This window comes from Cladophialophora immunda (genome assembly GCF_000835495.1).
Source record: "Cladophialophora immunda strain CBS 83496 unplaced genomic scaffold supercont1.3, whole genome shotgun sequence".
Lineage (NCBI taxonomy): Eukaryota > Fungi > Ascomycota > Eurotiomycetes > Chaetothyriales > Herpotrichiellaceae > Cladophialophora > Cladophialophora immunda.
In genome coordinates this window covers 3,220,248-3,243,857 of record NW_015622543.1, presented here as the reverse complement: position 1 = coordinate 3,243,857, position 23,610 = coordinate 3,220,248, and the positions used below count along the sequence as shown (strand labels likewise).

At 53.5% G+C, this 23,610-nt stretch overlaps 7 protein-coding genes across 8 annotated transcripts; 2 read left to right on the top strand and 5 right to left on the bottom strand.

The window, feature by feature from the left end:
- Positions 1–52: 52 nt before the first annotated feature.
- On the bottom strand, positions 53–1,700 carry PV07_05558 (uncharacterized protein). Its single transcript, XM_016392467.1, has 3 exons — positions 1,315–1,700; positions 460–1,251; positions 53–400 (listed from the first exon to the last, which is right to left on the bottom strand). The coding sequence occupies exons 1-3, from the start codon at positions 1,347–1,349 to the stop codon at positions 196–198; spliced, it is 1,032 nt and encodes a 343-aa protein (XP_016249986.1). The 5' UTR covers positions 1,350–1,700; the 3' UTR covers positions 53–195.
- Positions 1,701–2,123: 423 nt separating this feature from the next.
- PV07_05557 (uncharacterized protein) lies at positions 2,124–4,140 on the bottom strand. Its single transcript, XM_016392466.1, has 3 exons — positions 3,847–4,140; positions 3,668–3,787; positions 2,124–3,619 (listed from the first exon to the last, which is right to left on the bottom strand). Exons 1-3 carry the CDS (start codon positions 3,984–3,986, stop codon positions 2,560–2,562), a joined length of 1,320 nt encoding a protein of 439 aa, XP_016249985.1. The 5' UTR covers positions 3,987–4,140; the 3' UTR covers positions 2,124–2,559.
- Positions 4,141–4,398: 258 nt separating this feature from the next.
- Positions 4,399–8,938, top strand: PV07_05556. 2 transcript variants are annotated; one of them, XM_016392465.1, is made up of 4 exons: positions 4,399–4,752; positions 4,881–4,965; positions 5,034–7,738; positions 7,788–8,938. In XM_016392465.1, exons 1-4 carry the CDS (start codon positions 4,744–4,746, stop codon positions 8,340–8,342), a joined length of 3,354 nt encoding a protein of 1,117 aa, XP_016249984.1. In that variant the 5' UTR covers positions 4,399–4,743; the 3' UTR covers positions 8,343–8,938. The 2 variants fall into 2 exon arrangements, with proteins under 2 accessions (XP_016249984.1, XP_016249983.1); XM_016392464.1 differs by having other exon boundaries at positions 4,842–4,965.
- Positions 8,939–9,023: 85 nt separating this feature from the next.
- On the bottom strand, positions 9,024–14,919 carry PV07_05555 (uncharacterized protein; the record flags this gene model as incomplete). The annotated part of the gene is made up of 6 exons (XM_016392463.1): positions 9,024–11,378; positions 11,438–12,609; positions 13,302–13,903; positions 13,951–14,391; positions 14,492–14,538; positions 14,590–14,919. 6 exons carry the CDS (start codon positions 14,917–14,919, stop codon positions 9,024–9,026), a joined length of 4,947 nt encoding a protein of 1,648 aa, XP_016249982.1.
- Positions 14,920–15,906: 987 nt separating this feature from the next.
- On the top strand, positions 15,907–17,260 carry PV07_05554 (uncharacterized protein). The gene is made up of 3 exons (XM_016392462.1): positions 15,907–16,271; positions 16,324–17,091; positions 17,145–17,260. The coding sequence occupies exons 1-3, from the start codon at positions 16,221–16,223 to the stop codon at positions 17,190–17,192; spliced, it is 867 nt and encodes a 288-aa protein (XP_016249981.1). The 5' UTR covers positions 15,907–16,220; the 3' UTR covers positions 17,193–17,260.
- Positions 17,261–19,461: 2,201 nt separating this feature from the next.
- Positions 19,462–21,321, bottom strand: PV07_05553 (uncharacterized protein). The gene has a single exon (XM_016392461.1). It carries the CDS (start codon positions 20,717–20,719, stop codon positions 19,595–19,597), a length of 1,125 nt encoding a protein of 374 aa, XP_016249980.1. The 5' UTR covers positions 20,720–21,321; the 3' UTR covers positions 19,462–19,594.
- A 240-nt stretch (positions 21,322–21,561) lies between these two features.
- Positions 21,562–23,219, bottom strand: PV07_05552 (uncharacterized protein). Its single transcript, XM_016392460.1, has 4 exons — positions 22,968–23,219; positions 22,724–22,912; positions 22,366–22,648; positions 21,562–22,304 (listed from the first exon to the last, which is right to left on the bottom strand). Exons 1-4 carry the CDS (start codon positions 23,118–23,120, stop codon positions 22,294–22,296), a joined length of 636 nt encoding a protein of 211 aa, XP_016249979.1. The 5' UTR covers positions 23,121–23,219; the 3' UTR covers positions 21,562–22,293.
- Between the last annotated feature and the right edge of the window lie 391 nt (positions 23,220–23,610).

Below are 23,610 nucleotides of genomic sequence, written 5' to 3'. Positions count from 1 at the left end.
AGCCATGCACAACCCATTTGACGCTTCACTCAAGAAGAACATGGTCATGACCAAAAAAGGCTTGCTTGATGCACCAACCCGGAGTTGGAATTCCATAGGAGAATCTAGCCATGCTATCCAGGGATTCAAAGCCAGTAATCAATGCTATAATGCTACAAGAGGGATAGAGTCATCCCATTCCATCTCCGTGCAAGATCATGATATCCCTTTGCCCTTGCTCTTTTCCGAGTCTTCATGTAGGGTTGGACGTCGTCTCTCTGCTCCAGGGTGCCCCGGAGCGCCACCGGCCTTCTGCTGCCTGGCTTCATCCAGTGCTGACCGCTGTGCAATGCTGTCGTCATGGCTCTTCCACACTATGTTGGTGTCCGGGGGAAAGGCAAGTATTCGCTTGATGGTCTCCCTGTCGTGTAGTCAGTATTATAATTTCTGAACTCGTCGTCTCCGCATGTCCTGCCGTACCTAATCTTGATGTTCCGGCCACCATCAATCTTGGTCCAAACACTCAGGACATCCTCGCCACTCCTGACGCTGAGCACTGCGCCACAGACCTCCTCTCCTGCCTCGAGAAATTGATCACCGATGATTGCCAATAGCAGATCCTCCCAATAGCGGTCCGCGACGCCTTTCTTTAATCTCACAATCCATTTGCCGCCTTTTTTGTTCGCTTCGTCTTCCCAAACCGGACGTATGCCGTCCTTGAAGATATGGTAGTCGGAGACCGTAGGTAGCAGGGACGGCCGCTTCAGATGAGAGTATATTGTCCAGAAATTCTCCACGGAGCTGATGGACGCTAATTTGAGGGTAGACTTCTCGTAGTCGGAGAACTTGTTAGCAGGGGGGCGATAGAAGAGGTTCCAGGTGCTTCGCAGTGGATGCTCCGAGGATGTCTTGGGCGACTCCGGAGAATCTTGCAGCGGCTCTGCTTCTGAGGACTCTCCTGGTGTATCTGGATCCCTATCTTTCTTCTCGCCTTTCTCACGTGATGAGAAATCGAAGGCCGACCCAGCACCAGGGGTCTTGGGCGTTTTTGCTGAACCAAAGGCAGCGAAGGCCCCGCTACCCAGTCCGAAAGCCGAAGATGCGCTTGCCGAAGGGGTTTTGGTAGCGGAAGGTGAAAGAGCGTTGAAGGGATTTGATTTTCCGTGGGACGATGTGTCGCCGAAACGTCTGCTGGTGTAGGAGCGAGGGGAATCTATCTTGCTGACATCCTTACCCTCCTGATCTCTCATAGACAACGATAGTTTGCCAGTGCTATCAAGGTGATTAGTGTCTCGGTGCATGCACAATTCGTTACAGAACGGCGGCAGAACTCACTTAGAACGTCTGGTCCACAAATTTGCGTTTTCCATGAGCAGATCAGGTCAGGTGGCAAGAAGGTCGGTCAGTGTCGCACCCCGTCAACGACAACAGAAGGAATGTTTCACGGAGACGAAAGCAAGGGCGGAGAGGCGAGGGATTGTTCGAGACGGCCGGCGGAGAGGGAGGAGGGAAGGAGGATGGTGGCGGGCGCGAGCGAGAGAGATCAGCAGGCCTTGGAAATGCACTTTGTGAACTGAGATCCGTCAGTAGAGAGAAAGAGAAGATATCTGTCGAGAATGATCGAATAGAACAGTTTTTGGAGAGGTAATGTTGAAGATGTTGCAGTTACAAGGAGCATGAAATACAAAATCACAAGGTTTGAAGCGCAGTTTGGATTGGAGTTCCCAGCGTGAGCAGGGCTGTCCAAGGGCCACCAGGGCCACCAGGGCCACCTAGGGCCAGTTGGCTTGCATTTCAGTTGGTCTGGGCGAACTGGAAGCCCCTGCAGCCCGCCAATCCACGAGCCGCTTGCGCCATCTTCCCCCAGTTCCAGCTAACCCCTTTGGCGATAGGCGCGCGTTCCAGGAACGACTCTTCCTTTTTCAACTGCCCGCGTGAAAAATCGGCCCTCGATTTTTTTTCCCTTTTCCTTTTCTCAGACACCCAATTCAAATCAACGTCAGCTACAACCCTCGACACCATGAAGCTGGTGGTTTCCGATGAGTGTGTCGAGATCAATCTCTCAAGAGAACCCGCATCTTAAAACCATCATTACGAGGGCCTCTGTGGCTTCCCATGATGTGGTGATGACCTGGAATAGCGGACAGTGATACATGGGAAATCAAAGAATGTGGGTGGCATTGTCCCCTTATTGGAGACCCATTCTCTGCAGTGTTCGTGAAGAAGCAATCAGCTCTGGTAAGCCGAAAGCTCAGCCGCAAGGAGAGAGTCGTCTCTACGCGATTGCTGGCAGAGCATGAGGTGAATTGGCAAACTCTGACCCAAATGCCCTTGCCCGATGCTGTCGTATGAACCGTTGCTACTGTTGTGACTGCTTGGGCTGACTCTATGGATCTCTAGGCTTGTCTTGATAATGGCTCGTCTGATTCTAGCATCTCGTGAAAGACACTTGTCGACCTCCTTCCTCTGAGATATTCGAGAACTACCTTCTGAATTCTGCCATTGAACTCCTACGTACTTGATCCTTCAGCCGTTCAATACCGCTTGAGACTGTCATCTCTTCCATACCGATCGCGCTCTTCACACCGCGTCAATTGTGGCTCGGGATGTAAGCTGTTCGTTCTGGTTGCCCAATTTCGAGATTTGCAGGAATGCGTCCACTCCATAACCCTCGAGACTATGCAATTCGAGCTTCCCCGCCCAATATTCGGCGTACACACGGCTCATCGGCAAGCCCATGCCCAATCTAAGGTCAGGGGGCCTTGTGGCCAAAGTGCTGAGAGAGGTGTCTCTGATCTTTCCACTGGGCTTATCGCCCGGAGACAATCGGACTTCCTGCATGGTGGCGGCAAGGGTTGGGACGTCTCTGAAATTTTGTAGCCGTGAAGCGCTTCTAGGTCCTTTGTTAAAGGACCACAGAAAGGGCATGATATCTCGGGGTATGCCTCCGCCCTGGTCAGAGATGCGGATAACCACGTTCTGGGGAGCCTCGCAGATCAGGACGTCAATAGGTGGTGGCGGTTCTCGAGGATCCCGGTACTTTTCCATGACTGCCTGGATCGAGTTCCGCAACAATTCTCCCACAATGTATTCAAGATGACTCAGCACGTAAGGGAACGTAGCGCCGGTGTGGCCTTGGATTCGAATTTCTGGCACCAATGGATCAGCGCCTACAGTCGACCTGCAAATCTCTTGGGTGAATCGGCCACATCGTTCAATGACCTCCTTGGCGTTGCATCGTAGTAGAACCTCGCCGACAAACTCGTTCTCAGAGCTGGGTTGCGGCACGTGCCACGGCGAATTGAATGTTTCCGTGAGCGCAAGGTGTTGCTCGGCAATGACTCGTCTCGAAATTCGAGCTCGCAACATGGCCTGTACAAAATTGTCCATTGTATCAACCGAAACCAAGTCTTGGCACTCGAGCACTCCCATGACCAGGTTGGGAATCACCGCCAGATGTTCCTTCAAGTTGTCACCGATGACTCTGCAAAAATCATCATTTTCTTCCACAGTTCGGATCACAGGGACACGACGAAAGCTCTCAAAGGACTTGTAGTAGAGCTCGTAGACGAACGATAGGTGCGGATTGGTCACCACCACATAAGGCAAACGCTGCATATCTCGCAGGCGATGAGCAAGTCTGGAACCAGGTGAGCTGTTGCACACATTGCTGGAGGTTCAAACAAACCTTGTAGGCAATTCCATGCGGACATAGTTGGCGGAGCTCAGCAAACGACTTTCGGTCAAAGTGCGACCAAAGAAAAAGAGCTGGCGCAGGCTGATGGGACGAATAGGGCGGTCAACCCAACTGCGACGTTGCCATTAGCAAACAGGCCAGAACAAACCACGGCAAGGACAGTCCCATACTCATCCAACGTCGAAGCTGGCCGCCACGGAGGTGGACTTCTCCCTGCTTGGGAAGACGTCCATCTGCACGACTGCGCAGAAAGGCAGAACAAGTTTAGGCGCAAGGCTCGGGCCTTCGAAAGCTGAGCGACCTGGAGCATTTCATACCAAACAACAGGCCGGACGAGTCATATAGACTATTGATGGTCATCTCGTCACTGTTGTCTGAGTAACCGCATGGGCAGCGAAGGGTTGCGCAAAAGATCGAGGTGAGGTTGTGGTTGTGGGAGAGGGGCAGAGTCATAATACCAAGCGCTAAACAAGAGGGATTGTCGTTCAAAATGCCAGGTGCGGGCTGCCACTTTCGCTTTAGGCATAGTCCCCCAGAGAGTGACGCCTAGGTCGCACAAGCCTGGGAATTATAGCGGCACCCTGGGCATTCTCTGGTGGGAAAATAGGTGACAGGATGCTTATTCGGTGGGCGTCCCTCACTCTACGGAGAGTGGGCGTTTGACCCTTGCTATTCGCTCATTCAAAAGCTTGCGCCGGGCTGGCGGCGACACCTTGACAATAATTTGACGTCTATTCTGGAAGCCTGCAGACCATAGACCAAGAATGATTTGACCCTTTTGATGCTGCATCACATCTTTTTCCCTCCCCTAGGTACCTGCGCCATTCATTCTCGCAACCAGCCATCCATCGGCCCTACCGTCTATCTAGATTCTAGATTCACGTGTAAGTGGCGAGATTGGCCTTGCTTACTGACGAGCCTTCCTGAATCACCGGCACATTGTGACATACCTCCTCCATTCCCAGCGTCAAACTGCGGAAATCTGAGGAAAGAGCTGCCCCGGCTGCCACCCTTGCCTGCTCTTCCGCGCGGTTCGATATCACGCTCGTGTCTGGACTCTCCTCAGCATGGACCACGTATGTTGAGCATTGCCCTCTTTTCCGCGCCTGTATACCTATCACCAGCCATGGATACTGACCTCGCCTCCCGGTTCGATGACTTGCAGTTAGCAGGACCCGACATGCTGATTGATGGCTACGACCAGTATCCCCCGGACAATGAGGTCGTCAACATCTCTCCGGACGATGCCTCCGAAGAACCTTCAGAAGCCCTCCCCCGGGCCGATGACTGTATGTTCACCCAACAGCTTGCCTTTCCTCCTTCACCCCGCTGGCCCGCGAACTAACCAATGTCCCAGTCGAGACGATGAAACGCCATGTCCTTGTCGACCTGCCTGATGTCGAGGTGGAAGCTGAAGCATATCATACATGGCACATAGAAAAATGGCGGACACTGTCTAGGAGAGAGCACGGCCCAATATTCGAATGTGGCGGACATCCATGGAGAGTGTTGTTTTTCCCATACGGGAATCAGGTCGACTGCGCTTCGTTCTATCTAGAACACGGTTTCGAGAGCGACCCTCCACCGGACTGGTACGCCTGCGTTCAGTTTGCCCTCGTACTGTGGAACCCGAACGACCCAACCCTGTACCGAACGCATACCGCCACTCATCGTTTCAATGCAAAAGAAGGCGACTGGGGCTTCACTAGGTTTGTGGAACTTAGGAAGGCCTTCCACCAACCTTGGGAAGATGGGTCGAGGCATTTGGTGGAAAATGACGAAGCCAAGTTGACAGCTTATGTCCGCATCATCAAAGACCCCACCGGCGTCCTCTGGCACAACTTCGAAGGATATGATTCCAAGAAGGAGACTGGCATGGTTGGTTTGAAGAATCAGGGCGCAACCTGTTATTTGAACTCTCTTCTCCAATCTCTTTACTTCACGAACTTGTTTCGGAAGGCCGTCTACCAAATCCCCACTGAGCAGGAAGCCAACCGGAGTAACAGTGCCTGGACACTGCAGCGGTTATTCTACAGGCTCCAGAAAGATAGATTCGCAGTTTCAACTAATGAGCTTACCGCGTCCTTTGGATGGGATACTCGGCAGATCTTCGAGCAGCAAGACGTGCAAGAATTGTCACGAATATTGATGGAAGTCTTGGAGAAGAAGATGAAAGATACGCCTGCAGAACGAACCTTGCCCGAACTTTTCGTCGGAAAGACCAAGACCTACATTTCATGCATAAATGTCGACTTTGAGTCCTCGAGGATAGAGGAATTCTGGGATATCCAGCTGAATGTCCGGGGCAACAAAAACCTGCACGAGAGCTTCATGGACTACATCCAGGTTGAAACCCTGGAGGGCGAGAACAAGTACGACGCAGGTGAACCTTACAAGTTGCAGGATGCCCGGAAGGGCGTTATCTTCGAATCCTTCCCACCTGTCCTCCACCTGCAACTGAAGAGATTCGAATATGATATCAACCGCGACGCCATGATGAAGGTCAACGACAGACATGAGTTCCCCGAAGAATTCGACGCATCTCTTTATCTCTCGGACGAAGCCAAGGCGGCCTCGACAGAACCGTGGATTTACCAATTACACGGCGTACTAGTCCACAGCGGCGATTTCAATGCAGGCCACTATTACGCTTTCCTGAAACCAACCAAAGACGGACACTTCTACAAATTTGATGACGACCGAGTCACACGGTCAACCATGAAGGAAGTGCTGGAAGAGAACTTTGGAGGGGAGTATGCCAACGTTGCCAATGGTGGCCTCGGACAGCGCCAACCCTACATGCGAGGCTATTCTACTAAGAGATCCATGAATGCCTACATGTTGGTGTACATCCGCAAGAGCAGACTGGATGAAGTCCTCCTCGACGTGAGCGAGTCCGATATTCCTGCACACATCGAGACCAAGATTGCCGAGGAACAAGCAGAACTTGCTAGGAAGAAGAAAGAGCGCGAGGAGGCCCATCTCTACATGAACGTTGGCGTAATAACAGAAAAGAGTTTCCAGGCCCATCATGGTTTCGACCTGACCAGTTATGAGCTCGAACAGTCGGATCCAGCCAGTGCCCAAGTCTACCGAGTCCTCCGCACGACCAAAATCAGCGAGTTCGCCGCCACCATTGCCGAGGAGCTCGGATTGGAGTCTGATCAAATCCGATTCTGGGTCATGGTGGGCCGACAAAACAAGACAAATCGTCCCGATCAACCCATTCGGGATGTCGAGATAACCATGGAAGAAGCAATGACCAAGTACGGATCGAGAGGCAGGCCGTTTTATCTTTGGGCAGAAAATGGGACTAAAGGCGACGACGGCAAAATCCAGTGGCCGGATCCCGCACAAGCCGTGGGCGGCAACATCCCGATCCTGGTTTTCCTTAAATATTTCGACGTCAAGGCTCAGGCTTTGACTGGTGTTGGCCATGTCTATGTCAAAAAACTGGACAAGGTGCAAGAAATCGCACCTCAGATCAATCGGATCATGAACTGGGATCCAACTACGCCCATTCTCTTGTTCGAAGAGATCAAATTCTCAATGATCGAGGCTATGAAGCCGAAGCAAACCTTTCAACAATCCGAGATTCAAGATGGCGATATCATCTGCTTCCAACAGAACCTCCCTGACCTTGACCTGTCGACTGCCACGTATACCGACGCGCGACAATATTACGATTACCTCCTGAACCGCATACCCGTCAGCTTTTATCCGAAACCTGGCACTGAAGGAGAAGCCTTCGTGCTTAGCCTCAGCAAGAAGATGACTTATGACCAGTTTTCTGCCAAGGTCGGGGAGCACCTCAAGATTGACCCAACTCACATCCGCTTTGCCACTATCAGCGCAACTAACAATAAAATCAAAATGTGGATCAAACGTGGGATGAACCACAACCTTCAGCAAATCCTCCAGTCACAGTTTTCTTCCTACGGTGGATATGCCACTCATCGCGGCGATGCATTGTATTATGAGGTTCTCGAAACAAGTCTTGCTGATTATGAGACGAAAAAGATCATGAAAGTGATCTGGCTCAGTGACGGCATCAGTAAAGAGGTAATGTCCCACCCGCCAATGAGTGATTCATCGTCCTAACGAGACCTAGGAACCACTGGAAATACTCGTCGCTAAGAACGGCATCATCGGAGATTTGGTCGCCGGCATTGCCAAAAAGCTCAACCTGGACGAACAGACGGCTCGCAATATACGGGTGCTCGAAGTACACGGGGGCAAGATTCACAAAGAACTGATCGAGGATTTCAACGTGGTTGGAGTTAATGAGTTCACCACGCTATATGCCGAGAAGATCCCCGATGAAGAACAGAACGCTTCCGAGGATGACCGGTTCATTTATTGTTACCATTTCGACAAAGAGGCCAACAAACCCCACGGTGTCCCGTTCAAGTTTATGCTCAAGCCGGGCGAGCCGCTCAAAGAGACGAAGGAACGTATCAGTAAGAGAACCGGTATCAAGGGCAAGTTGTTGCAACAAATCAAGTTTGCGCTCGTCTCCAGGACACTCTATGCAAAGCCGAGATATATTGAAGACGAAGACATCATCGTCGACCTCATCCAGGACGGAGACGAGATGCTCGGCTTGGATCATGTCAACAAGGCGCGCAACTTCTGGGGAAGAGCCGAGGGGATGTTCATTCGGTAGATCCGTGGAGAGGGGGGCACGCCAACGTCTTCTTGCTTGAGGTGTGATGATGCCTAGCCGCTATGCATCTTTTACTTGACATCCTATCTGGTGCTTCCCCTCAACATCACTCGTCGGCCGGATCCGGCGGAAGCGCAAAATATGGGATTCACAATGTTGCCGGAACTCTCTTGCAGCATGCACAAGGACGGCACATGTCGCGCCAGCGCCACTTGCTCTACATCTACAACCTTTTGTCGTCCATTGTGTTGTCGACTACAGGTCGTTGGAGCTTGTGACAGCTAGCGGTGGAGGGAAAGGCGGAGGGGACGGGTTGTTACAGGACCACAGGAAGGAATGCTCAGTGGCTCAAGGACTACCGATGTCAGAGGAGCGTTACGGGCGACTGAGCAGCAACACAGGAGCGTGGACCAAGCCGAACTGCCGGTGTGTACACAATAAACGTAGAGACGAGATTATGCTTCATGGCATCATGAAATATTTACAAAAAAAGGAAGGCGAGAACAGACGATTAGATGAGCTTATGATTATTGGATTGTCCATTGATTCTATTTCTCTCTTCGACAAAATGCTAGTTCCTCAGGCTTGGTGATTGGTATGAAAGAAGTAGGATATCTTTATCCAGTCTTACGCTCAGTTCTTGCTCTGTTTAGATTCCAAGGAATTCTCCACAGAAGCCATTTAGATGTCTTGCACGATCCATTCCCACAGCTTCGAGACGTATTCCTCATCTACCAGCCCTTCTGAGTCTCTGAGCGAGGACATGCGGTCGAATGTTTTTGCCATTTCGAAGTGTACAGCAGGTACTCCCTTGTGCTCGTCCCTGCTCTGCCGCTCGCCTTCGAGGTTCCAAGTGGACTTCGGTCTGCTGTGACAACTCCTGGTTCTTTGTAGCGTCTCTTCTTCCGTCTTCGCTGCCGGGGCCACTGTTGCCTTGGATATCTTCCCCGGAGCACCGTACGCCTTTTCCCAGAACCCCAGCAGTCGCAGGGCTGGATGGTTGCGCCTTTCCGGGTGGTTGCTGTCCTGTAAAATTGACAAGCGGGAAAGCCATTCGTGGACGGGGACGGTTTCGAAGGCTTGCCGCGGCGCGAGCCAGGCCAGGAGGTCGGACCAAGTGGCACTGCTGGATGGATTGAGGACGTGATGGACCGCAAGCCCATCCCCTTCTCCCGCTCCCGAGCAATTTCCCTCCGCCTCTGCTGGCGCGGCGATGTCTTTGACGTGACTCTGCGCTTGACAAGCCGATGGATGGTCGTTGCCGTGGCGTATATCCTCCACGAATGCCCTCGCGGCGACGTCAACCGGGAGCCAGGCGAGGACCTCTCCTTCCCGCTGGCCCTGGTCCCTCCTCGCGCCGTCCAAGTCCGGTAGACACCCGGTAGTCTTGAGGCTGCTCAGCATCAGAGGATACGCTTCGCTGGCGCTCCACACGCCCGTGTCTCTTGCCCCGGCCAACTGTCCCACCCGGGCAATGGAGATGCGGTTTCTCAGCCGATGGATCTGCTGCACCGAACGTTGGCAGATATGTTCGGCGACCCATTTCGACTGAGCGTATCCTGTTGGGCCGGCCACGGCGGGGTCCGAGAGGACCTTTTCGGGTATTGTGGCTGGACGAGAAGTCATGGAAGGGTAGGCTGATACGGCTGCCACGCTGGAGCAGAATATAAATCTCGGCGGTGGCTCGTTACCTTTTGCCGAGGAGAGAGCCAGATTGATCAAGTTCCTGGTTCCCGCGAGGTGAGTCTGCGCAAACGCACGGAGCGGGAGGAGGAAGTTCACGCTCCATGCCAAATGGACGATCACGTCCACGTCCTCCGCCAACCGCTGATACCCCTCGTCGGACAGTCCGAGTCTGGCGTCCGAGAGTCTGCAGCGGTGGATTTGTGTTTTGGCATCGAAGGACGCCGGGACGGAAAGACGGCGCGAGGACAACGCTTTCAAGACACGTTCACGCGAGGCTGTAGCTGTGGCGCCGCGGACGAGCAGGTGGATTGTCGAGATGGAAGGGTCGGACAGCAGTTGGTGCAGGATATGTGCGCCTAGAGAGCCAGTCGGACCGGTGAGAAGGACATGGATGCCCTTTTCATTTCCTGTGCATTGAGCTGGCTTGCGATGTGTTCGGTTCCGTGTGGGAGGTGGAGTTTGAGAGGAGGATGGCTGGGACGCAGGCTCCTCGAAGACACTATACTCGTTGACCAAGTCCTGCATCAGCTGATGCCGGCTCTGGTTCTGTTCGTCTTGCCCCTGCGCTTTGATTTCGTCGCCTGCTTTTGCCGACCGCATGCGAAGGACAAGATCACTCAGGCCTGCGATGGTTCCGGTGTCTTGGACCACGGTCAACGGCAAGCTTGAGCCTTGAGGCAGTAGTTGAGACAGAGCACGGCGGATTTGGATGCACGCGACAGAGTCGGCTCCATATGCAAAGAGATCTGTCTGCTCCGTCAAGGGGGCTTGGGTGTTTTCGTAACAGTGATGGCTCCCTTCGCCAACGGCCCCTTCGACAATGTCACGAATCCTCGCGGGTATTTCATCATCCGGCACCTCTGGACCAGTACCCTTGGGAAGTTCCTCTTCCGCGTACGCAGCTGCAATTGTCTCTGCGAACCTTTCTTCAGCCTTAGTCCTCAAAATCGTGCCTTTGCTGCTCTTCTCCAGTCCTTGATCGAGATGGTCCATCGGGACGAGCATGTTTTTCGGTATCCGTGCGTGGCTCTGGCTCTGGTGGTTCAAGGCTTCGACCACGGGCACTAGTTGGCGGATGAGGTCGCTGTTGCTCATACGGGCGGTGTCACGAGGAAACAGCAAGGCTCCTGGGTACGGTCTGCCGTTGCCGAATATGAAGACGTCTTCTATAACCGAGGAAGCTGACGCTCGAATGGCATCCTCGAGAGGTGCCGGGTCGAATTTCTTGCCGGTGATGAGCGTCAGCTGCGAATCCGCACGAGAGTGATACCGCCATGCGTCGAGGATGGTCGGGTGGGGTGCGAACAGGTCGGCGGTGGCGAAGGCGCCGTCGTCTCGGTTGCGTTTGGCCTGTTAGCCATCAGCTTCTCAGGCGCACACGAAGTGTTAAGGGGAAGTGGAATGTGTACCATGTGAGGCCAGCCAGGTCGGATGATGAGCTCGGAAAGGCCCTCGTCCCTGGGCACGAACTGGAGAAACTCGCCATCCGGTGCGGCTCTGAGATACTGCCATTCCTTGTCCTTTGCATGGTCCCGATGAGAGGACATGAGAAACCCGCACTCGGCGCTGCCGAATCGCGATATCAGGTTGATGTTATGCTTGACAAGGCTGTCCCCAACTCCGGCAGGGAGAGCTGCCCCTCCCACGCCCACGATATCCATTCTTTTGAGATGCTCTAGGCCGTTCTTGTCATCCGCGACCATTTGCAAAACGTACGGCACCGAAGAGAAATACCTTGTCCCTGGTGCCATTCCGCCTTGCGCCGACGCGGACGCAACGTCGAGGCATGTGCAAACGTTTGCAGCGGTGATGGGAAGGTCCTTTCCCGGAAAGAGCCAGATCAGAGCATTGCTGGTCCAAGCACGGAACAAATCGGCGACACCGCCGTGGTAGAGTGGTGTGGTGGTGAAGGTCGCGTGCGTTGCGCCATCGAGCATCGGGAGCACCCCGACCGCTGCCTTGTGTGTTTGTGGAATGGGCTTGGGAACACCGCTGGATGTGCCGGAAGTGTGATGGAGATACGCCACATCAGTCTCTCGAACATTGACTGCAGGGACCGGAGAACCACTAGGAGGATGCTTGATGAGTCGGAAGGGATTTTCTGCTGCGAAAGGAACAGCGTGGGTGGTAAGAGATCTATCCCCAATCTGTGATGCCTCATGCGAGGCTTTCGCCGCCAGGTCCCCGTAAGGCTCCTCGTACAAGATCAATTCTACCTCGCAGGACTTGCACAACTGCGCGATCGCAGACGGAGAGCATTGAGGCGCAACCAGAAGGATCGGGTGTCCCAACCAAGCGAGGCCAAGCCATGTAAACAAAAGACCAGGAGAGCTGGGGCACAGAAGCGCCACCGTTTGTCCGTGTGGTACATGAACCGTTTTCGATAACGCCCCAGCGGCCAGATTGATCGCCGTGTGGACGTCCTTGAACGTCAAGATATGCGGTGTCCATTCGTGTGAGGGCCTTTGCATGACCTCGTACAAGCCCAGGACTGGTATCTCGGGAGAAGTTCGCGCCTTGAAGTCGATAAACTCGGCGATAGTCCTGTATGACTTTCCGTGCTGGTGGTTGACGGCCTGGCCTAATGTGCAGGTAAAATAGTTAACCTGCATTCTCCAGACAGGAATGAACAAGTCAGGGGGGCACCATTCAGGAATCTAATCAACGGGAATACATAATAAACAAAACAGAATACTAGTATAGAAAGCGAGAGTAGAGGTGAACTATATTAAGTCCAGTCATGATGCCATATTCAGGGTATGGCCTGGCTCGTTACTGACATCATGACAGATGATGGCTTTCGATAGCCATCATACACCACTTCAATCTTACTTGATTCGAGATTGTGTCAAAATGCGAAAGGAATTTGACCATCGCGTCTAGAAGGGTGGGAGTCTAGGGTGACAAACTTCAAACTGCAGAAATCAACGCAGATATCGCAGCTCACAAAAATAGGGCAAGACTTCAAGATAGAGGTGTCCAGCATGTATAGCCCTATTACTCTATCGTGGCTAGCAGTCTGCGTTAATTTCGACATTCGCTGGGCATTGAATATCTCTGTCCTCCTATTTGAGCCCGTGAGTCGTGTATCAAATCCAGAGCTTCTTTCAAAGAATTAACCCCGTTAGATGTACCACCCTTTCTCAACCCGATTGGCAATCAAGTCCATCTGTTTTTATTATGCTCGAACTTCAACCCTTTTGCTGCACCCGTTCAACTCAGTCGGAACACCATCTCCTACTCCATTGACAATGCCATCGCCCAAGCCATTACCTCTGATCCCCTCAATGAGACAGTCAGCTTTTTCAGGATCCGACGCATGCTTCGTAGCGGTTGACACCCCATTTGCAATCTTCCCATTGTGGCCGTTGGCTTGGACCCCATTCTTGTGAACGTCGTCGTTAAGAACATTCAACGACTTCAGTCCGGCGGACAACACGCCATTCGTCTCCACTGGCTTGTTGTTCACCGTGTACCCAGTATCGCTCGCGTCAACAAAGGCTTCAATGCCTTCTCCGCTGCGAGGAAAGTTTTTCATCAAGGCTTTGTGTCGTTTGAGTGCAGCGTACATTTCATCCATGGACACATCGTTCAGGAAAATGCACGCCCCGAGCGGAGCCGGCACTGCAGCTCGAAGTTTTCCGTCTCGAGTTCTCAGGATTGCTTTGGTCCCTTTGTCGAGAATTTCTTCGTTGAACTGGTGATGATCCATGGACAATCCCGCTCGTGAGAAAAGGCGCAAAATTCGCTGGTGATCCGTGTCGTTAAGGATGCCACGCATGTTGGCCAAAGTCGCCGAATAAGCCATGTCTATGGAAATCGCATGTCCATGGCGGAGCGGGACCTCTGGGACCAACTCGTGCAGAGGTGACCATCTACAGACTGTCAGCGGGAGCAGCTAGATCCGTCTGTGGGAACATACGTATGGCCATAGGCGATGACCCGATCAAGTCCGATCTCATGAAGGTTGGGCGTCTCAAGCTTGAGCATCTCATGGATGCCAGCCCGGTTGATGGAGTCGGCCGCCTGTCGCACCTCGTCGGGTGCACCGTCACACCGGCCAAAACCAGAGTCGATCAGCTGCTCGCAGAACTTGTCGAGTAACTCGAAAGTTGGTAGATGAGCACATGTGGAAATTTTGATCAGCTCAGCAAATCCATTGCGGATCTGGGCTTTGGGCAACATCTGGAGAAACGTGAAGTCGAGAAATGTACGCATGGGAGCATGGTAGGCACCAAGGCGGTTCTTGTAATTGCCGTAGTTGACGGCGACCTTGATGGACACGGACGCATCAATCAGCCCGATGACAGTCGTCGGAATGCGAATGTAGTTGGTGTTTCTGCGGTAGGCAGCACAGGCAAAACTGGTGGGTAGATGTTAGCGACAAGCCCGCAGGTGCAATTTCTAAGGAGATATATGGGCCAGAGTGCCTTGAAGTCATTTCGGCAGGTGGTAACTTTTACCCAGCAACATCGGTGACCAGTCCACCCCCAATGACTAGTACAGGTTCCTGGTGTATGCGTCAGCTGTGTCTCCTGTAGGCGGTCAATGTCAGCCTCACCTTTCTGTAGATTCCAAACTTGTTCATCGAGTCAACAATGCTCAAGAAAGTATCAATGGACTTGGCTTTCTCTCCGATCATGGTCTTGTGAATGTCGAGATCAATCTTGTAGTGATCGAAGTAGTTCTGCATTTGCTCGCCGTAGATGTTGAAGATGTTGTAATCCATCACGGCGAGGCACCGGCCCCACCGCATGTAGCAGTCGGCCAGGTCACTTCGCTTCGTGTCAAAGACTCCGTCAATGAAGGTGAAGTCGTATTCGATCTTTTCATAACCCTCGACATGAAACCCGGAGGCCGTTGCGGCAACCGAGGCTTTGAGATCAGACATTGTAAAACGTGGCCAAGGATATCCCAGTTGATGAGAGTTTTTGGGCAAGGTGCCTTGAGGAAAGGGTGTGAAGGATTAAGAAGTTGAAGTCAATTGGGGAAAAGTCGACTCTAATATATCAATTAACAGGTCGATGGACAGGCCAGCCCAACAAGCTCATCGAAGAGTACATTCTTCACGAACACGAAGGTATCTGGTCGCTAGCTGTCTCCGACCATACAGATTGTCTCCCTCTGACCGCCGCGACTGCAAAGAAGACTGTGGAGTCAAGAGACTGGGTACTTTCTTTAGCAGGACTCAACAAGTCCGCGAAAGATTTCCACTAGCGGGTCCTCAATGGCAGGCAGAAACCAGATTTCTCGATGGGATTGATCCCGGTCTCTGTATGTTGAAAACTCCAAAGTCAACTTGGCGCCGGTTTAGCATTCGGACCAGTCACAGTCATGATGTAGTCGTGAAAAGTCAATGAGGTAACGTCGAGGCGTGGCTTTTCCTTCCGGCAGTGTCATCCACAAAGACTGTACATGCCCCTGGGCCGTCTCTACCGGCTCTGAGGTAAAATGCCAGGTCCTGGCACGCATAGGTTGAAAGAGTGCAGATTCTAGCGCCTCGGTCTCATGGACCCAGTACCCCTGAATCTCGAGGATTAGAGATCCGGCTCAGCGTGCGGTGACCATTGCGGGGCAGAACATAATGTAAATGTCAGCCGGGGTATCCAAGCCGTCCTTCACAGCTCTCTCTACCAATGCCTGTCCATATCCAGCGATTGATGACGATCGAAGATGTTCCACAAGCACACATGGGTATTGCTATAGGTGAGGAAGACGTTGGTCGTGGAGGCCGAGGGCATGAGGCTATGGACACGCTAGGCCTAATAAGGCTAGCCCACTGCTGTCTCATTGGCTGCATCGAAATGACCGAATCATCACCACATGTTGCGTTTTATCGACTTTGATCATGACTTTTCCATTCTCTCCAGTCAACCATGTCCGTTGCTTTCGTGCCGACACATGGTGATTCATGGTAAACCTGGCTCGGAACCGATCTCGCATCTCGCATGCTACCCCACATAGATCTATTGACACCGCTTCTTCTATTCCGACCCCACTGGTTAAATCAACTTCTGTGAGTGGATGGACGAACAGCTTGATGACACTGTGCCCAAATTGTTGGGCGGGAGGTTACCTGGGGAAGGTATCCATCTTTTTCAGCCACTTTTGAGAGGAAAAGCCTCGGTCTGTTTCCGGTAGACACGTCGCTTCTACCTTGTCCTAACGAGCGAGACTCAATTTCGACAAGCAATGGCTGAGTTTGACCCGCAGAAGAAGTACCAGGAGCAACAAGAGATATTTGTACAGTCCAGCCACAAGACCTTTGGTAAATAAACGCACTAACCGAGCCCAGTTCGATGATGGGCGTGAGAGAGAACTCTTACAATTCATCCACAACAAGCCGGATGTCGAGGATATGCGAAATTCACCGCATAAAGTACTGGCGGCTATCGACCAATTTGCACGCACGCAGAAATACCTCATGAATGTGGGAGAAGACAAAGGCCGGATTGTGACTGACCTGATAGCCGAAGTCAAGCCCCAGGTCATGGTCGAGCTCGGCGGTTACGTTGGGTACTCGTGCATCTTGTTTGGGGACGCCCTCCGCAAGGCTGGTGGCAAAAGGTACTTCAGCCTTGAAAGAAATCCCGAGTTTGTCAATGTGATCTCTTCTCTGGTCGACCTGGCTGGCTTGAGCGACATCGTCAAAGTCATCGAAGGCTCGAGTGATGCCTCCATCAAGGAGTTGCATGCCACAGGAGCCCTGCAGCACATCGACCTCATGTTCCTGGATCACTATAAGCCTGCATACACCACCGACCTGAAGCTCTGCGAGGAGCTGAACCTGATTACTCCGGGCTCCGTCCTGGCCGCCGACAATGTGATCAAACCCGGGAATCCACCGTACCTAGAATACGTGCGGAGCAGTGTTGAGGAGAAGAAGCAGGCAACGCAGAACGCACAGACCGTCAATGGTGTCGACACGCGCTTTGCCGATCGGACAGTCAAACAGTACCTGAGAAGGGAGGGTGAAGCCAAACTGGACGAGACAAGGGTGGGCAACCCGCTGCTCATCTATGAAAGCAAACTCGTCCACAGCTTCGAACCGTCGGGAGTGCCAGTAAGTGCCTATCGTGCAGTCCAAAGCTCCCAAATTCTAACCAGACCAACCAGGACGCTGTTGAAATCACGAAATGCGTTGGAGTGGCCGAAGAAGGCTGATATATGCGTATGTAAAATCAAGAATATAGGACAGATCTACACACCCTTTGAGTACGTGGCGCGCATATGCCTTTTTCCCTGCCCGTGGGGACCGAGACCATCGAATGTTTCTCCTCATATGGGTGACCGAGCACAGGAGTGGCGTCGAGTGCGAAGCGACCTAAACCAGCTCGTGAGAGAAACAGCATAAACAAGCAAGGCCAGCACTGTGACCGTAGAATGACACCATCTGATGGGTCATCCGTGTCTTTGATTCAAATCCTACAACTTCTTGCATTTCCTGGTTCTCCACCATTTCTGCTTCCTGACCATGCCAGTCCGACCAAGGCGAAAACCCTTGTCTAACGCACCACATTTAGTGCACGTAAGCATGTAGCAGACTTGATATTGAGACCCCTGTTATTTACCATTAAACTTTCCCTGGCGCATCGGAGTGCAATGCCCTGCCTATCACCTCCACCTGTTCCCCTAGGTGACGTCTATATTTATATACGATGAATACTTTTGCTTAGACAACTGGTGCCTTGCCGCAGCAACTCTCCAGCGTCAGGCATGTGGAATCTTTAACCTTTTCCCATCCCTCTCAATCAGTCTTTGCTCTGCGTCGGATTTCTTCCCATTCTAACTCCGGCACACATCCATCCGTATTGGAGGCAATATGCTTCAGGGCAGTTCCTCGCTACTTGCTCATCGGCTGCAGAATGTCTGCCTTGTGATTTTGAGCCTCGCGTTTCTTCCTTTGGATACCTTGATTCTGTTTGTCTCTCTTCTCGCGAGCAAAGTCCTCCCAAGCAAAGCAAATGCCAATCGGAAAGCGGCACGCCGCAAGGCCGGGTTCCAAAAAAGGACCGTCTTGGTCACCGGAGTGGGCATGACCAAGGGACTGGCGCTGGCACGACTCTTCTACGAGGCAGGCCACGAGGTCATCGGAGCCGACTTTGAGCCGGACGGCTCGTTGGTGTGTGGGAGGGTGTCGTCGTCTCTGAGGAGGTTCTACCGCCTCCAAAAGCCCGATCCCAAATCCGGCGCCGCGCCGTACATTCAAAACCTCCTGGACGTCGTGATCAAGGAGAAGGTCGAGCTCTGGATCAGTTGCTCGGGGGTCGCCTCGGCGGTCGAAGACGGAATGGCCAAGGAGGTTGTTGAAGCAAGGACTCACTGCAGGGCCATCCAATTCGACGTCAAGGCGACGCAGACCCTGCACGAGAAGCATTCCTTCATGCGACAAACCAAGAGCATTGGCCTTACGATTCCTGAAACGCACGAGATCACGAGCCGCACGGCTGTTCAGGGGCTATTACGCCGCTCTCCGCCCGGCCGGAAGTACATCATGAAGACGATCGGGGTCGACGACGCAGTCCGCGGAGACCTGACGCTGCTTCCCAAGAATTCCGACCTCGAGACGGCGGAGCACATTGCCCGACTCAAGATCTCGGCGGACTCGCCGTGGATACTGCAGGAGTTCGTCCGGGGCAACGAATACTGCACACACTCGCTGGTCGTGGGGGGACATGTCAAGGCCTTCGTGGCGTGTCCCTCGGCGGAATTGCTCATGCATTACCAGGCACTCCCTGCCGAGTCTGCCCTGAGTCGGGCAATGCTGGAGTTCACCAAGATGTATGCTGCAAGCGGCGGTAGCGACTTCACGGGCCATCTATCCTTCGATTTCATGGTGCGGGACGAGGACGCGGCTGACCCGAGAAACATCGTGCTTTATCCCATCGAGTGCAATCCTCGTGCGCACACGGCTGTGGCACTGTTCAACGGGACGCCAGCAATGGTCAACGCCTATCTATCCGTCTTCGAACCCCAGGACAGCCGGGCTGATACTCGGGTCGTGCGCCCGGCCACGGATGACAAGTACTACTGGACCGGCCACGATCTCGTCACCCTGGTCGTCCTCCCGACTTCGTCCCTCCTCACGCTTTCTGGCGTTTCGATCGGGGATCTCTGGCACAGCTACACAGTCTTCCTCGACCACCTGGTGGCCTGGAAAGACGGCACGTACACGCTCTGGGACCCGCTGCCCTGGTGGTGGCTGTACCACGTGTACTGGCCGATGCGGTTCTGGGGCTGCATCCGCTGGGGGAAGAAATGGAGTCGCATCAACGTCAGCACGGCCAAGATGTTTGAGTGCTGACAACAGCGGCCCCCTGGGGGAAAGGGGAAGGGTAGAGAGAAGAAAATTGGGAAAAGTGCTTTTGAAGAGGAGAAGGTTTCGTTGGGGTGGCTTGCCCATTCGCCCTGCTTGGGTTCATATGATTGATGTATTGCTTTTTTCGTAGATGGAAGGCTCGCACAAAGGCTATCGATTGCCGCAAGTTCTCATCGACCAGCCGGTCTTTTGCAACAGGGCTTGGGCCGCTTCAGTGACCTTTTAAAGGAAGAGGGAGACGGTGTTGTTACACATGGCCTCCGACATTTCGATCCGTTTTCAAACCCAATAGCCAGCCCACGCCGTCCACGGCATCTCGCATCCTCCTCCTTGACATGTCCAGGTCTGGAAACATCGCCCACCAACAATGCGCCCACCCGCGATACAGGTCCAGCCGGGTTGGCACGTCGCATTCCTCCCTGAGCACCTTTTCGTAGATCAGCCCGTCATCCCGGGCCGGATCGAGCCCGCAAACCTGGAAATACGCCGGCGCCACGCCCAGATGGCCGTGCTTGACAGACCCGCGACCGGCGCCTCCGCCCCCATCGCGCGGGTCGTGCTGGTCGAATGGATAGCACAGCTTCGAAGCGGGATCCGGCTTGAACGCCTCGGTCAACAGCTTCAGGAGGGCTCGGTCCAGGATCGGGGCGTCGGCGTTCTGCTCGCGACTCAGATACCTCCCTTTGTACCGTTCGTGCACGCGCCCCGGTGAGATGTACGTCCCGGCGACCAACACCTGGCCCGTCAGCGGAGGATTCAGGTTGTGGTCTCTCGCCAGGTGAGCCAGCGAGGCCGCGAGGTTTGCGCCCGCGCTCTCGCCGCCGACCAGGAACCCCACGCGGGCGTCGGTGCAGCGCGGGAGGATGGCCGAGTTGGACTTCCGGTTCTCGCTGGCGCAGAACTGCAGCACCTCCCACGAGTCGCAGATCGAAAAGGGGAACGGGAACTCCGGCGCCAGCCGGTACGACGCGCAGACCACCACCGCCGAGTGGGCTAGGACGAGCTCTCGCGCCAGCCCCAGCTGCATCTCGGGGTAGCCGATAGTGTGGCCGCCGCCGTGCAGCAGGAGGATGAGTGGTCGCGGCGGCGCAGTGGCCTCGAGGTCTGAGGTCAAATAGCACACAATGATGCGGCATGCCCAGTCGTCGCGGAGTTTGATCCAGTGCTCAGCCTCCGTGATCTCGGGCGGCCGTGAGTCCGCGAGTCGTTTCTGAAACGGCGCAAGGCCCGCGGCGGCGCCTTGTTTGATGTCCGCGAGCGTGTAGCTTGAGCCGGGCTGGAGACGGCTGGATTGCAGGGCGGTGGACAAGGCTGGGTCGATGGTCGCGGTGGCGAGGATGTCCTCGATCGCGTCAAGGGGTGGTGAGGGCATCGTTCTGCAGTGATTTCGCGAGCTGTGATGTCAAGGGTATTGAGGCGGAAGCGATGTTTCGACGAAGGGATGATGCTGGAGGTGATGATAGGTTGTTTCCACCCGTCGGCTTCGCAGATAGGGACAGCAGCTGGTCTCTCTTGATCCAACAAAAGAGTTCTCCAAAGGTCAGAAAGCCAGCGAATATCCAGATGTCTGCTCTTCCTCGATCGCTGGTAGTCGAGGTCCTTGTCGCTCTGATCGTGTTTGCTGGACTTCAAACCAGTCACTCCGTCACAATTCCATCCAGCTGGGCCCGTCCTCCGCAGGCTAGTCCACGCGGTGACATATAATCCCACAGCCGTGTGGTGTGCACTCTCCCAGGACGATCCAACTCAGTCAACACCCCATCAGCAGGCCTTTTAAAGACCCGGACTTCTTTACGCTCGTCGTGTCTCCGTGACAAAGAACGACGAAAAGCCGATTTCTTCGGGCCCGAACTCTTCGAAACTCGGATTGCGACCACCGCTAATGATGCCGACAATTACATGACGATGCCGGCCCCCGAAAATAGGATCCTCCCGCGCACAAAGGAGTCCGGCGCCGTTCGACGTAGCGAGATGGCTGGGGCCTGAAGCTTTGCTTGGCAAGAGTGAGCAAGAAAGACCGTGCATTGACCTGTTTCCCGTCTGAGTGGTCGGCCAAACTTGTGAGGCTCTCTGGCATGTGCTATGGGAGGGATGTGCCGGTGGTGGGCGAACGTGGAAGGTGTCAAAAAGACCCTGATCGTATATCAAGATTTTATATATAGATTGAGATATGCAGCTTGCAGCCAGGATCTGCAGCGGGCGGTTGCCGCGGCCCGGCGAAAGACGAATAGATCCACAGAGCAGATAGCCAGCCAGATGATACACGAACAAGGGCCGATTGGGGGCGGCTTGGTTGTGTGATGGTGACCGCAGCCTGATCCGATTTATTCCATATCCTCCTTCGTCCCTACTCTCTCGATAATTCACATGTGCTCGATTGTCGTCGCCGCCAGTCGCGTCAGCACAAAACCATCCCCTCATTTCAGCCCGTAACTGGTGATAGATGCAAGACCTGCGATGGTAAGTTCTGAAGAGACAACCCCAGAGTTGGTGTGGGATTGGATCTCACGATCGACATTGTAATACACCACCGGCGCCTAGACCAACTCGATGCTCCGAAGCCATACCTGATTTGAAAAGGAGAAAGAACAGTAGAAAACGGAGCAGAAAGATGTAAGAGCATCTTGGCAGGTAATGGAAGATGGACAGGGCGTGACAGCTGTGGACGGATCCGCTGCCACCATAAAGGCTGACAGCAGGAGTAATTTGTGGTTCTGGTGAAAGCGGTGTTTGAGGCCACTTCTACATCGTCCATTATTCTTGGACGGAATGTCTCGCACCACTCTTGCAGCAAGGAACGCCAATCGTCGAGCGATCAAAATGACTTCCCAAACTCCCGGATCTTTCATGTCTATGACCTTTTCATCCTCGTCAAGATCGTCCGTCCCGTGCCGTGACAAGATATCATGTCGTGGGCTATGCAACCGGTAGCAGCGACACAGTAATTTATACATAGCCTGCAGAAGTCCACCACATTAGCTCTTCCGCAATATTTCAAACCACCAGGAGATAACTCACCTTTCCTCGCTCCTTGAAAGAAAAACCTGACTACCAGTACCTGTAGTCCAGCCATGCCGACCATCATGCAGACCTCAATTAGACTGAAATTGAAGATGCGCTGTTCCGTACTCCTGACTGTGCTGAAGTTGCGGTTCTCTCGAGTGCGGAAGTATTTTTGCATTCTGCTGACAGTGCTGAGTTGCCCACTAATCTTGAACACCAGGTCTTCTAGTGCGGAGGTTTGTTCGGGTGTTGAGCCGGCCTTTTGAGGGAGGAGGGCGGACTTGGATTCGTCCTCAACCTGCATGAAGCCCATCCGTTAGATGCTTGATTCCAACCGGGACGAACAGATCGGGGGGGGGGGGGGGGCTAGTACAGCGACCTCAAAGTCAACCATCTTGTCTGCGAACGTAGACATCTCATTGTTGAAGCAGACGCGGTACTCGCCCGCAGTCTGCGCGGTAAAGACAAAGTCTCCCTGTCTCTCCTTTTCTCCGCCCATAATCTTCTTGTCGTTGGGCCCTACCACCTCGTAGTCGATGTCGAAGGAGCCACCGGATTGAACCTTGGGAAGTTGTGTTAGTCTCTCCCCCATGCAGACGGACCTAAAGAGATCATACAGCAAAATAGAATGCGACTTTGGCACCGGCTCGCTCGACATTGCTGAAGAAACAGGCCTTCTCGTTGGCGCCAAGTTTATATGTCAGAGCGGTGCTGTACACTCTGGCGACAGCCAGGGCCAGCAGGCTGAGGAGAATGGAATGCAGTCGCATGGCTGGTAAAATATTAGTGCTAGCGAAGAAGAATAGAGAATACAAACTCAATGGCACGCGAGTCTGAACCAAAATTCCCGAAAAGGGGCCACATTTCGCGTCCGCAGTTGGAAATCTTGGCTGGTGACTCGTTTCAGGGGAAGAAATTACGCCGCTTTTCCAGCAACGTGGTCAACGGCTCGGACTAACCGTATATGGGCTACACGCTTGGTATAACTTCGGCTAGACCTAAACTCATCGTCTTATAGCGACATGAGCGACACAGAACCAATTCGCTGGAGGTTGTGAACGAAATGAACGGCATCGAGGTATTGACGGCCTCGACAGCGACATTACTATTGAGACAACAATATGCAAACAATGCAGACCCAACATTTGACTGCGGCAAGGCCTTTCGGGCAGACTTTGGTCGGGATCTGCAACAATCAGACCACCTTTCAGACTGTCATCCCATCCTCGGAAGACGACAACACATCCAAATGGGCAATAG